Source organism: Oncorhynchus nerka, unplaced genomic scaffold (genome assembly GCF_034236695.1).
Source record: "Oncorhynchus nerka isolate Pitt River unplaced genomic scaffold, Oner_Uvic_2.0 unplaced_scaffold_1020, whole genome shotgun sequence".
NCBI classification, from domain to species: domain Eukaryota; kingdom Metazoa; phylum Chordata; class Actinopteri; order Salmoniformes; family Salmonidae; genus Oncorhynchus; species Oncorhynchus nerka.
In genome coordinates this window covers 95001-116960 of record NW_027040281.1, presented here as the reverse complement: position 1 = coordinate 116960, position 21960 = coordinate 95001, and the positions used below count along the sequence as shown (strand labels likewise).

Below are 21960 nucleotides of genomic sequence, written 5' to 3'. Positions count from 1 at the left end.
GGTGGTGATGATATGTTGGTGTTGGGGTGGTGATGATATGTTGGTGTTGGGGTGGTGATGATATGTTGGTGTTGGGGTGGTGATGATATGTTGGTGTTGGGGTGGTGATGATATGTTGGGGTGGTGATGATATGTTGGTGTTGGGGTGGTGATGATATGTTGGTGTTGGGGTGGTGATGATATGTTGGTGTTGGGGTGGTGATGATATGTTGTTGGTGGTGATGATGTTGGTGTTGGGGTGGTGATGATATGTTGGTGTTGGGTGGTGATGATATGTTGTTGGTGTTGTTGGTGTTGGTGATGATATGTTGGTGTTGATATGTTGGTGTGGTGGTGATGATATGTTTGATGTGTTGGGGTGGTGATGATATGTTGGTGTTGGGGTGGTGATGATATGTTGGTGTTGGGGTGGTGATGATATGTTGGTGTTGGGGTGGTGATGATATGTTGGGGTGTGATGATATGTTGGTGTGGATGATATGTTGGTGTTGGGGTGGTGATGATATGTTGGTGTTGGGGTGGTGATGATATGTTGGTGTTGGGGTGGTGATGATATGTTGGTGTTGGGGTGGTGATGATATGTTGGTGTTGTGATGATATGTTGGTGTGGTGATGATATGTTGGTGGGGTGGTGATGATATGTTGGTGTTGGGGTGGTGATGATATGTTGGTGTTGGGGTGGTGATGATATGTTGGTGTTGGGGTGGTGATGATATGTTGGTGTTGGGGTGGTGATGATATGTTGGTGTTGGGGTGGTGATGATATGTTGGTGGTTGATATGTTGGTGGTGATGATATGTTGTGTTGGGGTTGATGATATGGTGGTGATGATATGTTGGTGGTGATGATATGTTGGTGTTGGGGTGGTTGGTGGTGATGATATGTTGGTGATGATATGTTGGTGTTGGGGTGGTGATGATATGTTGGTGTTGGGGTGGTGATGATATGTTGGTGTGGTGATGATATGTTGGTGTTGGGGTGATGATATGTTGGTGTTGGGGTGGTGATGATATGTTGGTGTTGGGGTGGTGATGATATGTTGTTGGTGATGATATGATTGGTGTTGGGGTGGTGATGATATGTTGGTGTTGGGGTGATGATATGTTGGTGTTGGGGTGGTGATGATATGTTGGTGTTGGGGTGGGATGATATGTTGGTGTTGGGGTGGTGATGATATGTTGGTGGTGGTGATGATGTTGTGGTGATGATATGTTGGGGTGGTGATGATATGTTGGTGTTGGGGTGGTGATGATATGTTGGTGTTGGGGTGGTGATGATATGTTGGTGTTGATGATATGTGGTGATGATATGTTGGTGTTGGGTGGTGATGATATGTTGGTGTGGTGATGATATGTTGGTGTTGGGATGATATGTGATGATGATGTTGGTGTTGGGGTGGTGATGATATGTTTGGGGTGGTGATGATATGTTGGTGGTGGTGATGATATGTTGGGGTGGTGATGATATGTTGGTGTTGGGGTGGTGATGATATGTTGGTGTTGGGGTGGTGATGATATGTTGGTGTTGGGGTGGTGATGATATGTTGGTGTTGGTGGTGATGTGTGATATGATATGTTGGTTGGGGTGGTGATGATATGTTGGGGTGGTGATGATATGTTGGTGTTGGGGTGGTGATGATATGTTGGTGTTGGGTTGGTGATGATGGGGTGGTGATGATATGTTGGTGTTGGGGTGGTGATGATATGTTGGTGTTGGGGTGGTGATGATATGTTGGTGTTGGGGTGGTGATGATATGTTGGTGTTGGGGTGGTGATGATATGTTGGGGTGGTGATGATATGTTGGGGTGGTGATGATATGTTTGGTGATGATATGTTGGTGTTGATGGGTGGTGATGATATGTTGGTGTTGGGGTGGTGATGATATGTTGGTGTTGGGGTGGTGATGATATGTTGGGGTGGTGATGATATGTTGGGGTGGTGATGATATGTTGGTGTTGGGTGGTGATGATATGTTGGTGTTGGGGTGGTGATGATATGTTGGTGTTGGGGTGGTGATGATATGTTGGTGTTGGGGTGGTGATGATATGTTGGTGTTGGGGTGGTGATGATATGTTGTTGGGGTGGTGATGATATGTTGGTGTTGGGGTGGTGATGATGATATGTTGGTGTTGAGGTGGTGATGATATGTTGGTGTTGGTGATGATATGTGGTGATGATATGTTGGTGGTGGTGATGATATGTTGGTGTTGGGGTGGTGATGATATGTTGTGGGTGGTGATGATATGTTGGTGTTGGTGGTGATGATATGTTGGTGTTGGGGTGTGATGATATGATGGTGATGATATGTTGGGGGATGATATTGGTGGGTGGTGATGATATGTTGGTGTTGGGATGATATGTTGGTGTTGGGGTGGTGATGATATGTTGGTGTTGGGGTGGTGATGATATGTTGGTGTTGGGGTGGTGATGATATGTTGGGGTGGTGATGATATGTTGGTGTTGGGGTGGTGATGATATGTTGGTGTTGGGTGGTGATGATATGTTGGGGTGGTGATGATATGGGGTTGGTGTTGGGGTGGTGATGATATGTTGGTGTTGGGGTGGTGATGATATGTTGGTGTTGGGGTGGTGATGATATGTTGGTGATGATATGTTGGTGGTGATGATGATGATGGTGTTGGGGTGGTGATGATATGTTGGTGTTGGGGTGGTGATGATATGTTGGTGTTGGGGTGGTGATGATATGGGGTGGTGATGATATGTTGGTGTTGGGGTGGTGATGATATGTTGGGGTTGGGATGATATGTTGGTGGTGATGATATGTTTGGTGTTGGGGTGGTGATGTGTTGGGGTGGTGATGATATGTTGGTGTTGGGGTGGTGATGATATGTTGGTGTTGGGGTGGTGATGATATGTTGGGGTGGTGATGATATGTTGGTGTTGGTGGTGATGATATGTTGGTGTTGGGGGGGTGGTGATGATATGTTGGTGTTGGGGTGGTGATGATATGTTGTTGGTGATGATTGTGGATATGTTGGGGTGGTGATGATATGTTGGTGTTGGGGTGGTGATGATATGTTGGGTTGTTGGTGATGATATGTTGGTGGGGTGGTGATGATATGTTGGTGTTGGGGTGGTGATGATATGTTGGTGTTGGGGTGGGGTGATGATATGTTGGTGGTGGTGATGATATGTTGGGGTGGTGATGATGTTGGGGTGGTGATGATATGTTGGTGTTGGGGTGATGATGATATGTTGGTGTTGGGGTGGTGATGATATGTTGGATGGTGGTGATGATATGTTGGTGTTGGGGTGGTGATGATATGTTTGTGATGATATGGGGTGGTGATGATATGTTGGGGTGGTGATGATATGTTGGTGTTGGTGATGATATGTTGGTGTTGGGGTGGTGATGATATGTTGGTGTTGGGGTGGTGATGATATGTTGGTGGTGGTGATGATATGTTGGTGTTGGGGTGGTGATGATATGTTGGTGTTGGGGTGGTGATGATGTTGGTGTTGGGGTGGTGATGATATGTTGGGGGTGGTGATGATATGTTGGTGTTGGGGTGGTGATGATATGTTGGTGTTGGGGTGGTGATGATATGTTGGGGTGGTGATGATATGTTGGGGTGGTGATGATATGTTGGTGTTGGGGTGGTGATGATATGTTGGTGTTGGGGTGGTGATGATATGTTGGTGATGATATGTTGGTGTTGGTGATGATATGTTGTGGGTGGTGATGATATGTTGGTGTTGGGGTGGTGATGATATGTTGGTGTTGGGGTGATGATATGTTGGTGTTGGGGTGATGATATGTTGGTGTTGGGGTGGTGATGATATGTTGGTGTTGGGGGTGATGATATGATGATGTTGTTGATGATATGTTGGTGTTGGGGTGGTGATGATATGTTGGTGTTGGATATGGTGGTGGTGATGATATGTTGGTGGGTGGTGATGATATGTTGGTGTTGGGGTGGTGATGATATGTTGGTGTTGGGGTGGTGATGATATGTTGGTGTTGATGATGGTGGTGGTGATGATATGTTGGTGTTGGGGTGGTGATGATATGTTGGTGTTGGGGTGGTGATGATATGTTGGTGTGTGATGATATGTTGGTGTTGATGATATGTTGGTGTTGGGGTGGATGATATGTTGGTGTTGGGGTGGTGATGATATGTTGGTGTTGGGGTGGTGATGATATGTTGGTGTTGGGGTGGTGATGATATGTTGGTGTTGGGGTGGTGATGATATGTTGGTGTTGGGGTGGTGATGATATGTTGGTGTTGGGGTGGTGATGATATGTTGGTGTTGGGGTGGTGATGATATGTTGTGTTGGGGTGGTGATGATATGTTGGTGGGGGTGGTGATGATATGTTGGTGTTGGTGATGATATGTTGGTGTTGGGGTGGTGATGATATGTTGGTGTTGGGGTGGTGATGATATGTTGTGTTGGGGTGGTGATGATATGTTGGTGTGGGGTGATGATATGTTGGGTGGTGATGATATGTTGGTGTGATGATATGTTGGTGTTGGGTGGTGATGATATGTTGGTGTTGGGGTGGTGATGATATGTTGGGGTGGTGATGATATGTTGATGTGTTGGGGTGGTGATGATATGTTTGGTGATGATATGTTGGTGGTGGTGATGATATGTTGGTGTTGGGGTGGTGATGATATGTTGGTGTTGGGGTGGTGATGATATGTTGGTGTTGGGGTGGTGATGATATGTTGGGGTGGTGATGATATGTTGGTGTTGGTGATGATATGTTGGTGTTGGGGTGGTGATGATATGTTGGTGTTGGGGTGGTGATGATATGTTGGGGTGGTGATGATATGTTGGTGTTGGGGTGGTGATGATATGTTGTTGGGGTGGTGATGATATGTTGGTGTTGGGGTGGTGATGATATGTTGTGGTGATGATATGTTGGGGTGGTGATGATATGTTGGTGTTGGGGTGGTGATGATATGTTGGTGATGATATGTTGGTGGGTGGTGATGATATGTTGGTGTTGGTGATGATATGTTGGTGTGGTGATGATATGTTGGGGTGGTGATGATATGTTGGTGTTGGGGTGGTGATGATATGTTGGTGTTGGGGTGGTGATGATATGTTGGGGTGGTGATGATATGTTGGGGTGGTGATGATATGTTGGTGTTGGGGTGGTGATGATATGTTGGTGTTGGTGATGATATGATATGTTGGTGATGATATGGGGTGGTGATGATATGTTGGTGTTGGGGTGGTGATGATATGTTGTGTTGTGTGATTGGGTGGTGATGATATGTTGTGTTGGTGATGATATGTGATGGTGTTGGGGTGGTGATGATATGTTGGTGTTGGTGATGATATGTTGGTGTTGGGGTGGTGATGATATGTTGGTGTTGGGGTGGTGATGATATGTTGGTGTGGTGATGATATGTTGGTGTTGGGGTGGTGATGATATGTTGGTGTTGGGGTGGTGATGATATGTTGGGGTGGTGATGATATGTTGGTGTTGGGGTGGTGATGATATGTTGGTGTTGGGGTGGTGATGATATGTGTTTGTTGGGGTGGTGATGATATGTTGGTGTTGGGGTGGTGATGATATGTTGGTGGGGTGGTGATGATATGTTGGGGTGGTGATGATATGTTGGTGTTGGGGTGGTGATGATATGTTGGTGTTGGGGTGGTGATGATATGTTGGGGTGGTGATGATATGTTGGTGTTGGGGTGGTGATGATATGTTGGTGTTGGGGTGGTGATGATATGTTGGTGTTGGGGTGGTGATGATATGTTGGTGTTGGGGTGGTGATGATATGTTGGTGTTGATATGGTGTGGTGATGATATGTTGGTGTTGGGGTGGTGATGATATGTTGGTGTGGTGATGATATGTTGTGGTGATGTTGGGGTGGTGATGATATGTTGGTGTTGGGGTGGTGATGATATGTTGGTGTGTTGGTGTTGGGGTGGTGATGATATGTTGGTGTTGGGGTGATGATATGTTGGTGTTGGGGTGGTGATGATATGTTGGTGTTGGGGTGGTGATGATATGTTGGTGTTGGGGTGGTGATGATATGTTGATGTGTTGGTGTTGGGGTGGGATGATATGTTGGTGTTGGGGTGGTGATGATATGTTGGTGTTGGGGTGGTGATGATATGTTGGTGTTGGGTTGGTGCTGGATGATATGTTGGTGTTGGGGTGGAGATGATATGTTGGGGTGGTGATGATATGTTGGTGTTGGGGTGGTGATGATATGTTGGTGTTGGGGTGGTGATGATATGTTGGTGTTGGGGTGGTGATGATATGTTGGTGTTGGGGTGGTGATGATATGTTGGTGTTGGGGTGGGTGATGATGTTGGGGTTGGTGTTGGTGGTGGAGATGATATGTTGGTGTTGGGGTGGTGATGATATGTTGGTGTTGGATATTGGTGGTGGATGATATGTTGGTGTTGGGGTGCTGAGATGATATGTTGTTGGTGGATGGTGGTGATGATATGTTGGTGTTGGGGTGGTGATGATATGTTGGTGTTGTGATGGGTGGTGATGATATGTTGGTGTTGGGGTGGTGATGATATGTTGGGGTGGTGATGATGATGTTGGTGTTGGGGTGGTGATGATATGTTGGTGTTGGGGTGGTGATGATATGTTGGTGTGGTGATGATATGTTGGGGTGGTGATGATATGTTGGTGTGATGATATGTTGGGTGGTGATGATATGTTGGTGTTGGGGTGGTGATGATATGTTGGGGTGGTGATGATATGTTGGTGTTGGGGTGGTGATGATATGTTGGGGTGGTGATGATATGTTGGTGTGGTGATGATATGTTGGTGTGGTGATGATATGTTGGGGTGGTGATGATATGTTGGGGTGGTGATGATATGTTGGGGTGGTGATGATATGTTGGTGTTGGGGTGGAGATGATATGTTGGTGTTGGGGTGGTGATGATATGTTGGGGTGGTGATGATATGTTGGTGTTGGGGTGGTGATGATATGTTGGTGTTGGGGTGGAGATGATATGTTGGTGTTGGGGTGGTGATGATATGTTGGTGTTGGGGTGGTGATGATATGTTGGTGTTGGGGTGGTGATGATATGTTGGTGTTGGGGTGGTGATGATATGTTGGTGTGGTGATGATATGTTGGTGTTGGGGTGGTGATGATATGTTGGTGTTGGGGTGGAGATGATATGTTGGGGTGGTGATGATATGTTGGTGTTGGGGTGGTGATGATATGTTGGTGTTGGGGTGGTGATGATATGTTGGTGTTGGGGTGGAGATGATATGTTGGTGTTGGGGTGGTGCTGGTGAGGGTGAATCTGAAGTTGAAACATTTTGAAATGTCCCTTTAATTCTAGACTTACTGTTGCTGGACAGTTTCAGCTTGGTCTTCTCCCTGGCGCTCCTAAAGATCCCGTTGTGTTTCAGCTCATCCTCATCTTTCTCTTCGTCTCCTCTCTTCCTGCGCATGTCGTTCTGTTTCTTCTTGTAGGTGGGTTTGGGCTGCCTCTTCGCCCTCTGCTCCTGCTTGCTGCTCTCGCTGGAGTCCTCTCCGCTCTCTGAGGCCGAGTCGTGGTCGTACACCCTCTTGCTCCCACGCCGCGTAATCCTGTCCTCGGCGGCCATCTTGTCCTCCTGACCTTTGACCTCTTCTATCTTCATCTCCACATCACTGGAGGTAGAGGCAATCAGAGTGACAGTGCAAGGCTTCATCATCATCATCTCAGACACAGAGGGGCTCACAGTGGTGGTAACAGCCTTGGACACAGAGGGGCTCACAGTGGTGGTAACAGCCTTGGACACAGAGGGGCTCACAGTGGTGGTAACAGCCTTCGACACAGAGGGGCTCACAGTGGTGGTAACAGCCTTCGACACAGAGGGGCTCACAGTGGTGGTAACAGCCTTCGACACAGAGGGGCTCACAGTGGTGGTAACAGCCTTGGACACAGAGGGGCTCACAGTGGTGGTAACAGCCTTCGACACAGAGGGGCTCACAGTGGTGGTAACAGCCTTCGACACAGAGGGGCTCACAGTGGTGGTAACAGCCTTCGACACAGAGGGGCTCACAGTGGTGGTAACAGACTTGGACACAGAGGGGCTCACAGTGGTGGTAACAGCCTTCGACACAGAGGGGCTCACAGTGGTGGTAACAGACTTGGACACAGAGGGGCTCACAGTGGTGGTAACAGCCTTCGACACAGAGGGGCTCACAGTGGTGGTAACAGCCTTGGACACAGAGGGGCTCACAGTGGTGGTAACAGACTTGGACACAGAGGGGCTCACAGTGGTGGTAACAGCCTTGGACACAGAGGGGCTCACAGTGGTGGTAACAGACTTGGACACAGAGGGGCTCACAGTGGTGGTAACAGACTTGGACACAGAGGGGCTCACAGTGGTGGTAACAGCCTTCGACACAGAGGGGCTCACAGTGGTGGTAACAGACGTGGACACAGAGGGGCTCACAGTGGTGGTAACAGCCTTGGACACAGAGGGGCTCACAGTGGTGGTAACAGACTTGGACACAGAGGGGCTCACAGTGGTGGTAACAGACTTGGACACAGAGGGGCTCACAGTGGTGGTAACAGACTTGGACACAGAGGGGCTCACAGTGGTGGTAACAGCCTTCGACACAGAGGGGCTCACAGTGGTGGTAACAGCCTTATCAGCCTCCTCTGTTTTCATCATAGTGTTTATGTTTCTGTCCTCCTCTGAGTGTCTGGTGAGCCAGGCCTTCTTCAGCTTGTGGTAGTTTGGTTGAGACTGGCTCTGGTGCATCTGGCCATTGGGGAGGGGGCCAGGACTGGGGCTAGCTCCTGCTTGATGTGATCCTGGGCTTGCTGTGGTTCTGTGGTTCAGGGCTGAGGCCGAGGCAAGGGGAGGTGGAGGGGAGATGTGAAGAGCTTTACTGTTAGATGGCTCAATCAGGCTCTCAGGACCACTACCACTGGTGCTGCTGCTAGGACCTCTGGACTGCTGGGCTGCTGCCAACGCTGCCTTGTGCTTCTTCAGATGGATAAAGCTCCCATAGTAGGACTGGCTGGGGTTGGGAGAGGCCTGGGTGCTGCTGGCCAGGCTGGGGCCGGGGTGCAGGTTGGGGGATGAGGTTCTGGAGGAGCTCCCCTCCTGTTGCTGGAGCTCGACCCTTGGTTCTAACCCAGGCCCTGAGTGGAAGGCCCTGCCCCGAGGGCCACAGCTCTCTGTCCTGCTAGCGCTGGAGGTGTTGGGCCCACAGTAGGTTCTACTCAGCACACCGTAGGGAGCCATGTTGGAGACTGCCCTAGTCACATCACTACTCCTATTGCACACAGAGTTGGCAGCAGCCGAGACAGAGACCGGGAAGTTTCCCGGAGACTGGGACACTCTCATAAAGTTGTTATTGTACTGCTGCACAGCCTCCTCCAAGCTAGTGTTTGGCAGGATCACCTTCCCTCTAGACTCCCCGTCTCTCTCATAGGCCAGTTTCAGACAGACTGTCTGAGGCCTGCCGCCTGGGAACATCCTCCCCGTCGGAGAGTCCTTGGCCGAGGAAGAGGACTTGGCGCCTGGCGAGCCGTCGTACTTTATACGCGTAGAGGGACGGACGATAACAGACGCCGTGGTGGCCCCAGGCTTCCTGCCGGGGCTCCTCTCAGAATGCCATCCCAGCTTGTCGTGGCTCTGAGAGTCGCCGGCTCGCCACACCTCGGATGAGGTCATCGCTGCCCCGCCCTTACACACGGCGCTGACCTCCCGTAGCTCGGGCAGAAGGGTGGGCGGTTTCTGCTGCTCAGACACCTTACCGGCCGAGCTGACTGGCTGGATGGGGGTCAGGGTGGGTGGAGACAAACGGCCGTAGCCCGCCTCCTTCCTGTCCAGTGTCTGCTGGATAGGAGGGTGGAACACAGGGGCACGGTGCAGAGCTGGCATACACCTTAGTTGGGCTTGGGTCTGACAGTGGGTTTGGGTCTGGCTCTGGGTCTGACAGTGGGTTCGGGTCTGACTCTGGGTCTGACAGTGGGTTCGGGTCTGGCTCTGGGTCTGACTCTGGCTCTGGGTCTGACAGTGGGTTCGGGTCTGGCTCTGGGTCTGACAGTGGGTTCGGGTCTGGCTCTGGGTCTGACTCTGGGTCTGACAGTGGGTTCGGGTCTGGCTCTGGCTCTGACTCTGGGTCTGACAGTGGGTTCGGGTCTGACTCTGGCTCTGACTGGAGGAAGGCGAGAGGTCTGGACTAACAGGGCTGACTATGGTACTGAGACGATACCTCTGTGCGTTGGATAAGTTTACCTGTTGGTTCAGCTGCTCTGATATCTTCCCTAGCAGACCCTCCCCATCAGCCTGGTGTTTGATGAGAGGAGGGGGTTTGGACAGGGACTTGGTGCTGAACGCTGCCCCTCCTCCCAGAGAGAGACTAGAGGCTGCTGCAGACTCCTGCTCCCTGCTCACCTTGTCAAAGTACGAGTTGAGCTCTTTAGAGGGGTAGAGACGCGGTGGCTCGTTGACCACACTGTTGGACAGGGTAGTGAAGTAGTTACTGGGGGGGAGACTGTGCTGGGACTGCTGTTGAAACTGATACAGGTCTGCAGCAGGGGGCTCCGTTTCCTTCTCCTGGTGGAGGCGCTGGGGGTGGGGCAGGGAGGGGAGCGAGGGGATCCGGGGGTAGGGGTGGGGCAGGGAGGGGAGCGAGGGGATCCGGGGGTAGGGGTTAAGCTCCCTGTCGGTCTCACTGGAGCGGATCTTAGCGGTGAAGGGGGCCACCTCAATGCTCTCCTGGAGGATCCGTCTGTTCTCCTCCTTATACTGACTGGCCCGGTCCCTCTGCCCTGCTTCCTGTTGCTGCTGCTGTTGTTTATCACAGGCCTCCAGGTAGAGCTGGTGCAGGTGACTGTCCTTCCCGGTCGGGGTTCTGCTGCGGTCCTGCTCCTGCTTCAGGTGGGCCAGAGTGATGGTTCTGATGGGGTCCACAAAACCCTTCAAATCCCTGAGGAGAGAAATAAATAACACTCAACGACAGACCAGACAGGAAGTCATAGGCTACATCTCAAATGGCACACTATTCCCACACAGTAGTGTTCTATATAAGGAATAGGGCTCTGGTCAACAGTAGGGTACTATATAGGGAATAGGGCCCTGGTCAACAGTAGGGTACTATATAGGGAATAGGACTCTGGTCAACAGTAGTGTTCTATATAGGGAATAGGGCTCTGGTCAACAGTAGTGTTCTATATAGGGAATAGGGCTCTGGTCAACAGTAGTGTTCTATATAGGGAATAGGGCTCTGGTCAACAGTAGTGTTCTATATAGGGAATAGGGCTCTGGTCAACAGTAGTGTTCTATATAGGGAATAGGGCTCTGGTCAACAGTAGTGTTCTATATAGGGAATAGGGCTCTGGTCAACAGTAGTGTTCTATATAGGGAATAGGGCTCTGGTCAACAGTAGTGTTCTATATAGGGAATAGGGCTCTGGTCAACAGTAGTGTTCTATATAGGGAATAGGGCTCTGGTCAACAGTAGTGTTCTATATAGGGAATAGGGCTCTGGTCAACAGTAGTGTTCTATATAGGGAATAGGGCTTTGGTCAACAGTAGTGTACTATATAGGGAATAGGGCTCTGGCCAACAGTAGTGTTCTATATAGGGAATAGGGCTCTGGTCAACAGTAGTGTTCTAATAGGGAATAGGGCTCTGGTCAACAGTAGTGTAGGGAATAGGGCTCTGGTCAACAGTGTTCAGGGAACAGGGCTCTGGTCAACAGTAGTGTTCTATATAGGGAATAGGGCTTGGTCAACAGTAGTGTACTATATAGGAATAGGGCTCTGGCCAACAGTAGTGAATAACTAGGAATAGGGCTCTGGTCAACAGTAGTGCCCTCATAGGAATAGGGCTAGTCAACAGTAGTGTTCTATATAGGAATAGGGCCCTGGTCAACAGTAGTGTTCTATATAGGGAATAGGGCCCTGGTCAACAGTAGTGTTCTATATAGGGAATAGGGCTCTGGTAACAGTAGTGTTCTATATAGGGAATAAGTGTTTTATATAGGAATAGGACTCTGGTCAACAGTAGTGTTCTATAGGAATAGGGCTAGGACAGTAGTGCACTATATAGGGAATAGCTCTGGTCAGCAGTAATCTATATAGGGAATAGGGCTCTGGTCAACAGTAGTGCTCTATATAGGGAATAGGGCCCTCAGTAGGAATAACTAGGACATAGGGCTCTGGTAACAGTAGTGTTCTGTATAGGGAATATGGCTCTGGTCAACAGTGTTTTGAATAAATAGGACTCTGGTCAAACAGTGTTCTATATAGGGAATAGGGCTCTGGTCAACAGTAGTGTTCTGCAGGGAATAGCCCTCAGGTGAATAACTAGTGACATGGGAATAGGACTCTGGTCAACAGTAGTGTTCTATATAGGAATAACTCTGGACATAGGTGTATAGGGAACAGTAGCAGACAGAACAGCCCTCAGAAGGAATAACTAGGACATGGTGTATAACAGCCCTCAGTAGGAATAACTAGGACATGGGGTATAACAGCCCTCAGTAGGAATAACTAGGACATGGGGTATAACAGCCCTCAGTAGGAATAACTAGGACATGGTGTATAACAGCAGAACAGCCCTCAGTAGGAATAACTAGGACATGGTGTATAACAGCCCTCAGTAGGAATAACTAGGACATGGTGTATAACAGCAGAACAGCCCTCAGTAGGAATAACTAGGACATGGTGTATAACAGCCCTCAGTAGGAATAACTAGGACATGGTGTATAATAGCAGAACAGCCCTCAGTAGGAATAACTAGGACATGGTGTATAACAGCCCTCAGTAGGAATAACTAGGACATGGTGTATAACAGCAGAACAGCCCTCAGTAGGAATAACTAGGACATGGTGTATAACAGCAGAACAGCCCTCAGTAGGAATAACTAGGACATGGTGTATAACAGCCCTCAGAAGGAATAACTAGGACATGGTGTATAACAGCAGAACAGCCCTCAGTAGGAATAACTAGGACATGGTGTATAACAGCCCTCAGTAGGAATAACTAGGACATGGTGTATAACAGCAGAACAGCCCTCAGTAGGAATAACTAGGACATGGTGTATAACAGCCCTCAGTAGGAATAACTAGGACATGGTGTATAACAGCCCTCAGTAGGAATAACTAGGACATGGTGTATAACAGCAGAACAGCCCTCAGTAGGAATAACTAGGACATGGTGTATAACAGCAGAACAGCCCTCAGTAGGAATAACTAGGACATGGTGTATAACAGCAGAACAGCCCTCAGTAGGAATAACTAGGACATGGTGTATAATAGCAGAACAGCCCTCAGTAGGAATAACTAGGACATGGTGTATAATAGCAGAACAGCCTTCAGTAGGAATAACTAGGACATGGTGTATAATAGCAGAACAGCCCTCAGTAGGAATAACTAGGACATGGTGTATAACAGCAGAACAGCCCTCAGTAGGAATAACTAGGACATGGTGTATCACAGCAGACAGAACAGCCCTCAGTAGGAATAACTAGGACATGGTGTATAACAGCAGAACAGCCCTCAATAGGAATAACTAGGACATGGTGTATAATAGCAGACAGCCCTCAGTAGGAATAACTAGGACATGGTGTATAACAGCAGAACAGCCCTCAGTAGGAATAACTAGGACATGGTGTATAACAGCCCTAAGTGGGAATAACTAGGACATGGTGTATAACAGCCCTCAGTAGGAATAACTAGGACATGGTGTATAACAGCCCTCAGTAGGAATAACTAGGACAAGGTGTATAACAGCAGAACAGCCCTCAGTAGGAATAACTAGGACATGGTGTATCACAGCAGACAGAACAGCCCTCAGTAGGAATAACTAGGACATGGTGTATAACAGCCCTCAGTAGGAATAACTAGGACATTGTGTATAACAGCAGAACAGCCCTCAGTAGGAATAACTAGGACATGGTGTATAACAGTAGAACAGCCCTCAGTAGGAATAACTAGGACATGGTGTATAACAGTAGAACAGCCCTCAGTAGGAATAACTAGGACATGGTGTATAACAGCAGAACAGCCCTCAGTAGGAATAACTAGGACATGGTGTATCACAGCAGACAGAACAGCCCTCAGTAGGAATAACTAGGACATGGTGTATAACAGCCCTCAGAAGGAATAACTAGGACATGGTGTATAACAGCAGAACAGCCCTCAGTAGGAATAACTAGGACATGGTGTATAACAGCCCTCAGTAGGAATAACTAGGACATGGTGTATAACAGCAGAACAGCCCTCAGTAGGAATAACTAGGACATGGTGTATAACAGCCCTCAGTAGGAATAACTAGGACATGGTGTATAACAGCCCTCAGTAGGAATAACTAGGACATGGTGTATAACAGCAGAACAGCCCTCAGTAGGAATAACTAGGACATGGTGTATAACAGCAGAACAGCCCTCAGTAGGAATAACTAGGACATGGTGTATAATAGCAGAACAGCCCTCAGTAGGAATAACTAGGACATGGTGTATAATAGCAGAACAGCCCTCAGTAGGAATAACTAGGACATGGTGTATAACAGCAGAACAGCCCTCAGTAGGAATAACTAGGACATGGTGTATCACAGCAGACAGAACAGCCCTCAGTAGGAATAACTAGGACATGGTGTATAACAGCAGAACAGCCCTCAATAGGAATAACTAGGACATGGTGTATAATAGCAGACAGCCCTCAGTAGGAATAACTAGGACATGGTGTATAACAGCAGAACAGCCCTCAGTAGGAATAACTAGGACATGGTGTATAACAGCCCTAAGTGGGAATAACTAGGACATGGTGTATAACAGCCCTCAGTAGGAATAACTAGGACATGGTGTATAACAGCCCTCAGTAGGAATAACTAGGACAAGGTGTATAACAGCAGAACAGCCCTCAGTAGGAATAACTAGGACATGGTGTATCACAGCAGACAGAACAGCCCTCAGTAGGAATAACTAGGACATGGTGTATAACAGCCCTCAGTAGGAATAACTAGGACATTGTGTATAACAGCAGAACAGCCCTCAGTAGGAATAACTAGGACATGGTGTATAACAGCCCTCAGTAGGAATAACTAGGACATGGTGTATAACAGCAGAACAGCCCTCAGTAGGAATAACTAGGACATGGTGTATAACAGCAGAACAGCCCTCAGTAGGAATAACTAGGACATGGTGTATAACAGCAGAACAGCCCTCAGTAGGAATAACTAGGACAAGGTGTATCACAGCAGACAGAACAGCCCTCAGTAGGAATAACTAGGACATGGTGTATAACAGCAGAACAGCCCTCAGTAGGAATAACTAGGACATGGTGTATAACAGCAGAACAGCCCTCAGTAGGAATAACTAGGACATGGTGTATCACAGCAGACAGAACAGCCCTCAGTAGGAATAACTAGGACATGGTGTATAACAGCAGAACAGCCCTCAGTAGGAATAACTAGGACATGGTGTATAATAGCAGAACAGCCCTCAGTAGGAATAACTAGGACATGGTGTATAACAGCAGAACAGCCCTCAGTAGGAATAACTAGGACATGGTGTATAACAGCCCTCAGTAGGAATAACTAGGACATGGTGTATAACAGCAGAACAGCCCTCAGTAGGAATAACTAGGACATGGTGTATAACAGCAGAACAGCCCTCAGTAGGAATAACTAGGACATGGTGTATAACAGCCCTCAGTAGGAATAACTAGGACATGGTGTATAACAGCAGAACAGCCCTCAGTAGGAATAACTAGGACATGGTGTATAACAGCCCTCAGTAGGAATAACTAGGACATGGTGTATAACAGCAGAACAGCCCTCAGTAGGAATAACTAGGACATGGTGTATAACAGCCCTCAGTAGGAATAACTAGGACAAGGTGTATAACAGCCCTCAGTAGGAATAACTAGGACATGGTGTATAACAGCAGAACAGCCCTCAGTGGGAATAACTAGGACATGGTGTATAACAGCCCTCAGTAGGAATAACTAGGACATGGTGTATAACAGCAGAACAGCCCTCAGTAGGAATAACTAGGACATGGTGTATAACAGCCCTCAGTAGGAATAGTAGTAGGACATGGTGTATAACAGCAGAACAGCCCTCAGTAGGAATAACTAGGACATGGTGTATAACAGCAGAACAGGCCTCAGTAGGAATAACTAGGACATGGTGTATAACAGCAGAACACCCCTCAGTAGGAATAACTAGGACATGGTGTATAACAGCCCTCAGTAGGAATAACTAGGACATGGTGTATAACAGCAGAACAGCCCTCAGTAGGAATAACTAGGACATGGTGTATAACAGCAGAACAGCCCTCAGTAGGAATAACTAGGACATGGTGTATAACAGCAGAACAGTAGGAATAACTAGGACATGGTGTATAACAGCAGAACAGCCCTCAGTAGGAATAACTAGGACATGGTGTATAACAGCAGAACAGCCCCCAGTAGGAATAACTAGGACATGGTGTATAACAGCAGAACAGCCCTCAGTAGGAATAACTAGGACATGGTGTATAACAGCAGAACAGCCCTCAGTAGGAATAACTAGGACATGGTGTATAACAGCAGAACAGCCCTCAGTAGGAATAACTAGGACATGGTGTATAACAGCCCTCAGTAGGAATAACTAGGACATGGTGTATAACAGCCCTCAGTAGGAATAACTAGGACATGGTGTATAACAGCAGAACAGCCCTCAGTAGGAATAACTAGGACATGGTGTATAACAGCAGAACAGCCCTCAGTAGGAATAACTAGGACATGGTGTATAACAGCAGAACAGCCCTCAGTAGGAATAACTAGGACATGGTGTATAACAGCAGAACAGCCCTCAGTAGGAATAACTAGGACATGGTGTATAACAGCAGAACAGCCCTCAGTAGGAATAACTAGGACATGGTGTATAACAGCAGAACAGCCCTCAGTAGGAATAACTAGGACATGGTGTATAACAGCAGAACAGCCCTCAGTAGGAATAACTAGGACATGGTGTATAACAGCAGAACAGCCCTCAGTAGGAATAACTAGGACATGGTGTATAACAGCAGAACAGCCCTCAGTAGGAATAACTAGGACATGGTGTATAACAGCAGAACAGCCCTCAGTAGGAATAACTAGGACATGGTGTATAACAGCCCTCAGTAGGAATAACTAGGACATGGTGTATAACAGCAGAACAGCCCTCAGTAGGAATAACTAGGACATGGTGTATAACAGCAGAACAGCCCTCAGTAGGAATAACTAGGACATGGTGTATAACAGCAGAACAGCCCTCAGTAGGAATAACTAGGACATGGTGTATAACAGCCCTCAGTAGGTAGGACATGGTGTATAACAGAACAGCCCTCAGTAGGAATAACTAGGACATGGTGTATAACAGCAGAACAGCCCTCAGTAGGAATAACTAGGACATGGTGTATAACAGCCCTCAGTAGGAATAACTAGGACATGGTGTATAACAGACAGAACAGCCCTCAGTAGGAATAACTAGGACATGGTGTATAACAGCAGAACAGCCCTCAGGAATAACTAGGACATGGTGTATAACTAGGACATGGTGTATAACAGCCCTCAGTAGGAATAACTAGGACATGGAATAGCCCTCAGTAGGAATAACTAGGACATGGTGTATAACAGCAGAACAGCCCTCAGTAGGAATAACTAGGACATGGTGTATAACAGCAGAACAGCCCTCAGTAGGAATAACTAGGACATGGTGTATAACAGCAGAACAGCCCTCAGTAGGAATAACTAGGACATGGCCCTGTAGGAATAACTAGGACATGGTGTATAAACAGAACAGCCCTCAGTAGGAATAACTAGGACATGGTGTATAACAGCAGAACAGCCCTCAGTAGAATAACTAGGACATGGTGTATAACAGCCCTCAGTAGGAATAACTAGGACATGGTGTATAACAGCAGAACAGCCCTCAGTAGGAATAACTAGGACATGGTGTATAACAGCCCTCAGTAGGAATAACTAGGACATGGTGTATAACAGCAGAACAGCCCTCAGTAGGAATAACTAGGACATGGTGTATAACAGCAGAACAGCCCTCAGTAGGAATAACTAGGACATGGTGTATAACAGCAGAACAGCCCTCAGTAGGAATAACTAGGACATGGTGTATAACAGCAGAACAGCCCTCAGTAGGAATAACTAGGACATGGTGTATAACAGCCCTCAGTAGGAATAACTAGGACATGGTGTATAACAGCAGAACAGCCCTCAGTAGGAATAACTAGGACATGGTGTATAACAGCCCTCAGTAGGAATAACTAGGACATGGTGTATAACAGCAGAACAGCCCTCAGTAGGAATAACTAGGACATGGTGTATAACAGCAGAACAGCCCTCAGTAGGAATAACTAGGACATGGTGTATAACAGCAGAACAGCCCTCAGTAGGAATAACTAGGACATGGTGTATAACAGCAGAACAGCCCTCAGTAGGAATAACTAGGACATGGTGTATAACAGCAGAACAGCCCTCAGTAGGAATAACTAGGACATGGTGTATAACAGCAGAACAGCCCTCAGTAGGAATAACTAGGACATGGTGTATAACAGCAGAACAGCCCTCAGTAGGAATAACTAGGACATGGTGTATAACAGCCCTCAGTAGGAACAGCCCTCAGTAGGAATAACTAGGACATGGTGTATAACAGCAGAACAGCCCTCAGTAGGAATAACTAGGACATGGTGTATAACAGCAGAACAGCCCTCAGTAGGAATAACTAGGACATGGTGTATAACAGCAGAACAGCCCTCAGTAGGAATAACTAGGACATGGTGTATAACAGCCCTCAGTAGGAATAACTAGGACATGGTGTATAACAGCAGAACAGCCCTCAGTAGGAATAACTAGGACAATAAGAACAGCCCTCAGTAGGACTAGGACATGGTGTATAACAGCAGAACAGCCCTCAGTAGGAATAACTAGGACATGGTGTATAACAGCAGAACAGCCCTCAGTAGGAATAACTAGGACATGGTGTATAACAGCAGAACAGCCCTCAGTAGGAATAACTAGGACATGGTGTAGAACAGCCCTCAGTAGGAATAACTAGGACATGGTGTATAACAGCAGAACAGCCCTCAGTAGGAATAACTAGGACATGGTGTATAACAGCAGAACAGCCCTCAGTAGGAATAACTAGGACATGGTGTATAACAGCAGAACAGCCCTCAGTAGGAATAACTAGGACATGGTGTATAACAGCAGAACAGCCCTCAGTAGGAATAACTAGGACATGGTGTATAACAGCAGAACAGCCCTCAGTAGGAATAACTAGGACATGGTGTATAACAGCAGAACAGCCCTCAGTAGGAATAACTAGGACATGGTGTATAACAGCAGAACAGCCCTCAGTAGGAATAACTAGGACATGGTGTATAACAGCAGAACAGCCCTCAGTAGGAATAACTAGGACATGGTGTATAACAGCAGAACAGCCCTCAGTAGGAATAACTAGGACATGGTGTATAACAGCAGAACAGCCCTCAGTAGGAATAACTAGGACATGGTGTATAACAGCAGAACAGCCCTCAGTAGGAATAACTAGGACATGGTGTATAACAGCAGAACAGCCCTCAGTAGGAATAACTAGGACATGGTGTATAACAGCAGAACAGCCCTCAGTAGGAATAACTAGGACATGGTGTATAACAGCAGAACAGCCCTCAGTAGGAATAACTAGGACATGGTGTATAACAGCAGAACAGCCCTGTAGGAATAACTAGGACATGAACAGCCCTCAGTAGGAATAACTAGGACATGGTGTATAACAGCAGAACAGCCCTCAGTAGGAATAACTAGGACATGGTGTATAACAGGACAGAACAGCCCTCAGTAGGAATAACTAGGACATGGTGTATAACAGCAGAACAGCCCTCAGTAGGAATAACTAGGACATGGTGTATAACAGCAGAACAGCCCTCAGTAGGAATAACTAGGACATGGTGTATAACAGCAGAACAGCCCTCAGTAGGAATAACTAGGACATGGTGTATAGAACAGCCCTCAGTAGGAATAACTAGGACATGGTGTATAACAGCAGAACAGCCCTCAGTAGGAATAACTAGGACATGGTGTATATAGAACAGCCCTCAGTAGGAATAACTAGGACATGGTGTATAACACAGAACAGCCCTCAGTAGGAATAACTAGGACATGGTGTATAACAGCCCTCAGTAGGAATAACTAGGACATGGTGTATAACAGCAGAACAGCCCTCAGTAGGAATAACTAGGACATGGTGTATATAACAGCCCTCAGTAGGAATAACTAGGACATGGTGGTGTAGGAATAACAGGACATGGTGAACAGCCCTCAGTAGGAATAACTAGGACATGGTGTATAACAGCAGAACAGCCCTCAGTAGGAATAACTAGGACATGGTGTATAACAGCAGAACAGCCCTCAGTAGGAATAACTAGGACATGGTGTATAACAGCAGAACAGCCCTCAGTAGGAATAACTAGGACATGGTGTATAACAGCAGAACAGCCCTCAGTAGGAATAACTAGGACATGGTGTATAACAGCCCTCAGTAGGAATAACTAGGACATGGTGTATAACAGTAGAACAGCCCTCAGAATAACTAGGACAGTGAATAACTAGGGACATGGTGTATAACAGCAGAACAGCCCTCAGTAGGAATAACTAGGACATGGTGTATAACAGCCCTCAGTAGAACAGCCCTCAGTAGGAATAATAGGACATGGTGTATAACATGAACAGCCCTCAGTAGGAATAACTAGGACATGGTGTATAACAGCCCTCAGTAGGAATAACTAGGACATGGTGTATAACAGCAGAACAGCCCTCAGTAGGAATAACTAGGACATGGTGTATAACAGCAGAACAGCCCTCAGTAGGAATAACTAGGACATGGTGTATAACAGACAGAACAGCCCTCAGTAGGAATAACTAGGACATGGTGTATAACAGCAGAACAGCCCTCAGTAGGAATAACTAGGACATGGTGTATAACAGCAGAACAGCCCTCAGTAGGAATAACTAGGACATGGTGTATAACAGCAGAACAGCCCTCAGTAGGAATAACTAGGACATGGTGTATAACAGCAGAACAGCCCTCAGTAGGAATAACTAGGACATGGTGTATAACAGTAGGAATAACTAGGACAGAACAGCCCTCAGTAGGAATAACTAGGACATGGTGTATAACAGCAGAACAGCCCTCAGTAGGAATAACTAGGACATGGTGTATAACAGCAGAACAGCCCTCAGTAGGAATAACTAGGACATGGTGTATAACAGCAGAACAGCCCTCAGTAGGAATAACTAGGACATGTGTATGTATAACAGCAGAACAGCCCTCAGTAGGAATAACTAGGACATGGTGTATAACAGCAGAACAGCCCTCAGTAGGAATAACTAGGACATGGTGTATAACAGCAGAACAGCCCTCAGTAGGAATAACTAGGACATGGTGTATAACAGCAGAACAGCCCTCAGTAGGAATAACTAGGACATGGTGTATAACAGCAGAACAGCCCTCAGTAGGAATAACTAGGACATGGTGTATAACAGCAGAACAGCCCTCAGTAGGAATAACTAGGACATGGTGTATAACAGCAGAACAGCCCTCAGTAGGAATAACTAGGACATGGTGTATAACAGCAGAACAGCCCTCAGTAGGAATAACTAGGACATGGTGTATACACAGTAGAATAACAGACCCTCAGTAGGAATAACTAGGACATGGTGTATAACAGCAGAACAGCCCTCAGTAGGAATAACTAGGACATGGTGTATAACAGCAGAACAGCCCTCAGTAGGAATAACTAGGACATGGTGTATAACAGCAGAACAGCCCTCAGTAGGAATAACTAGGACATGGTGTATAACAGTAGAACAGCCCTCAGTAGGAATAACTAGGACATGGTGTATAACAGCCCTCAGTAGGAATAACTAGGAACAGCCCTCAGTAGGAATAACTAGGACATGGTGTATAACAGTAGAACAGCCCTCAGTAGGAATAACTAGGACATGG

The 21960-nt window shown here is 47.2% G+C and overlaps 1 protein-coding gene across 1 annotated transcript in view; it reads right to left on the bottom strand.

Annotated features, from left to right (window-relative positions):
* Positions 1-21960, bottom strand: part of LOC135570217 (probable JmjC domain-containing histone demethylation protein 2C) — a 120056-nt gene that overhangs the window by 46377 nt on the left and 51719 nt on the right. The window contains 1 exon segment of the mRNA XM_065016331.1: positions 7307-10899. Coding sequence (XP_064872403.1) covers positions 7307-10899 — 3593 coding nt within the window.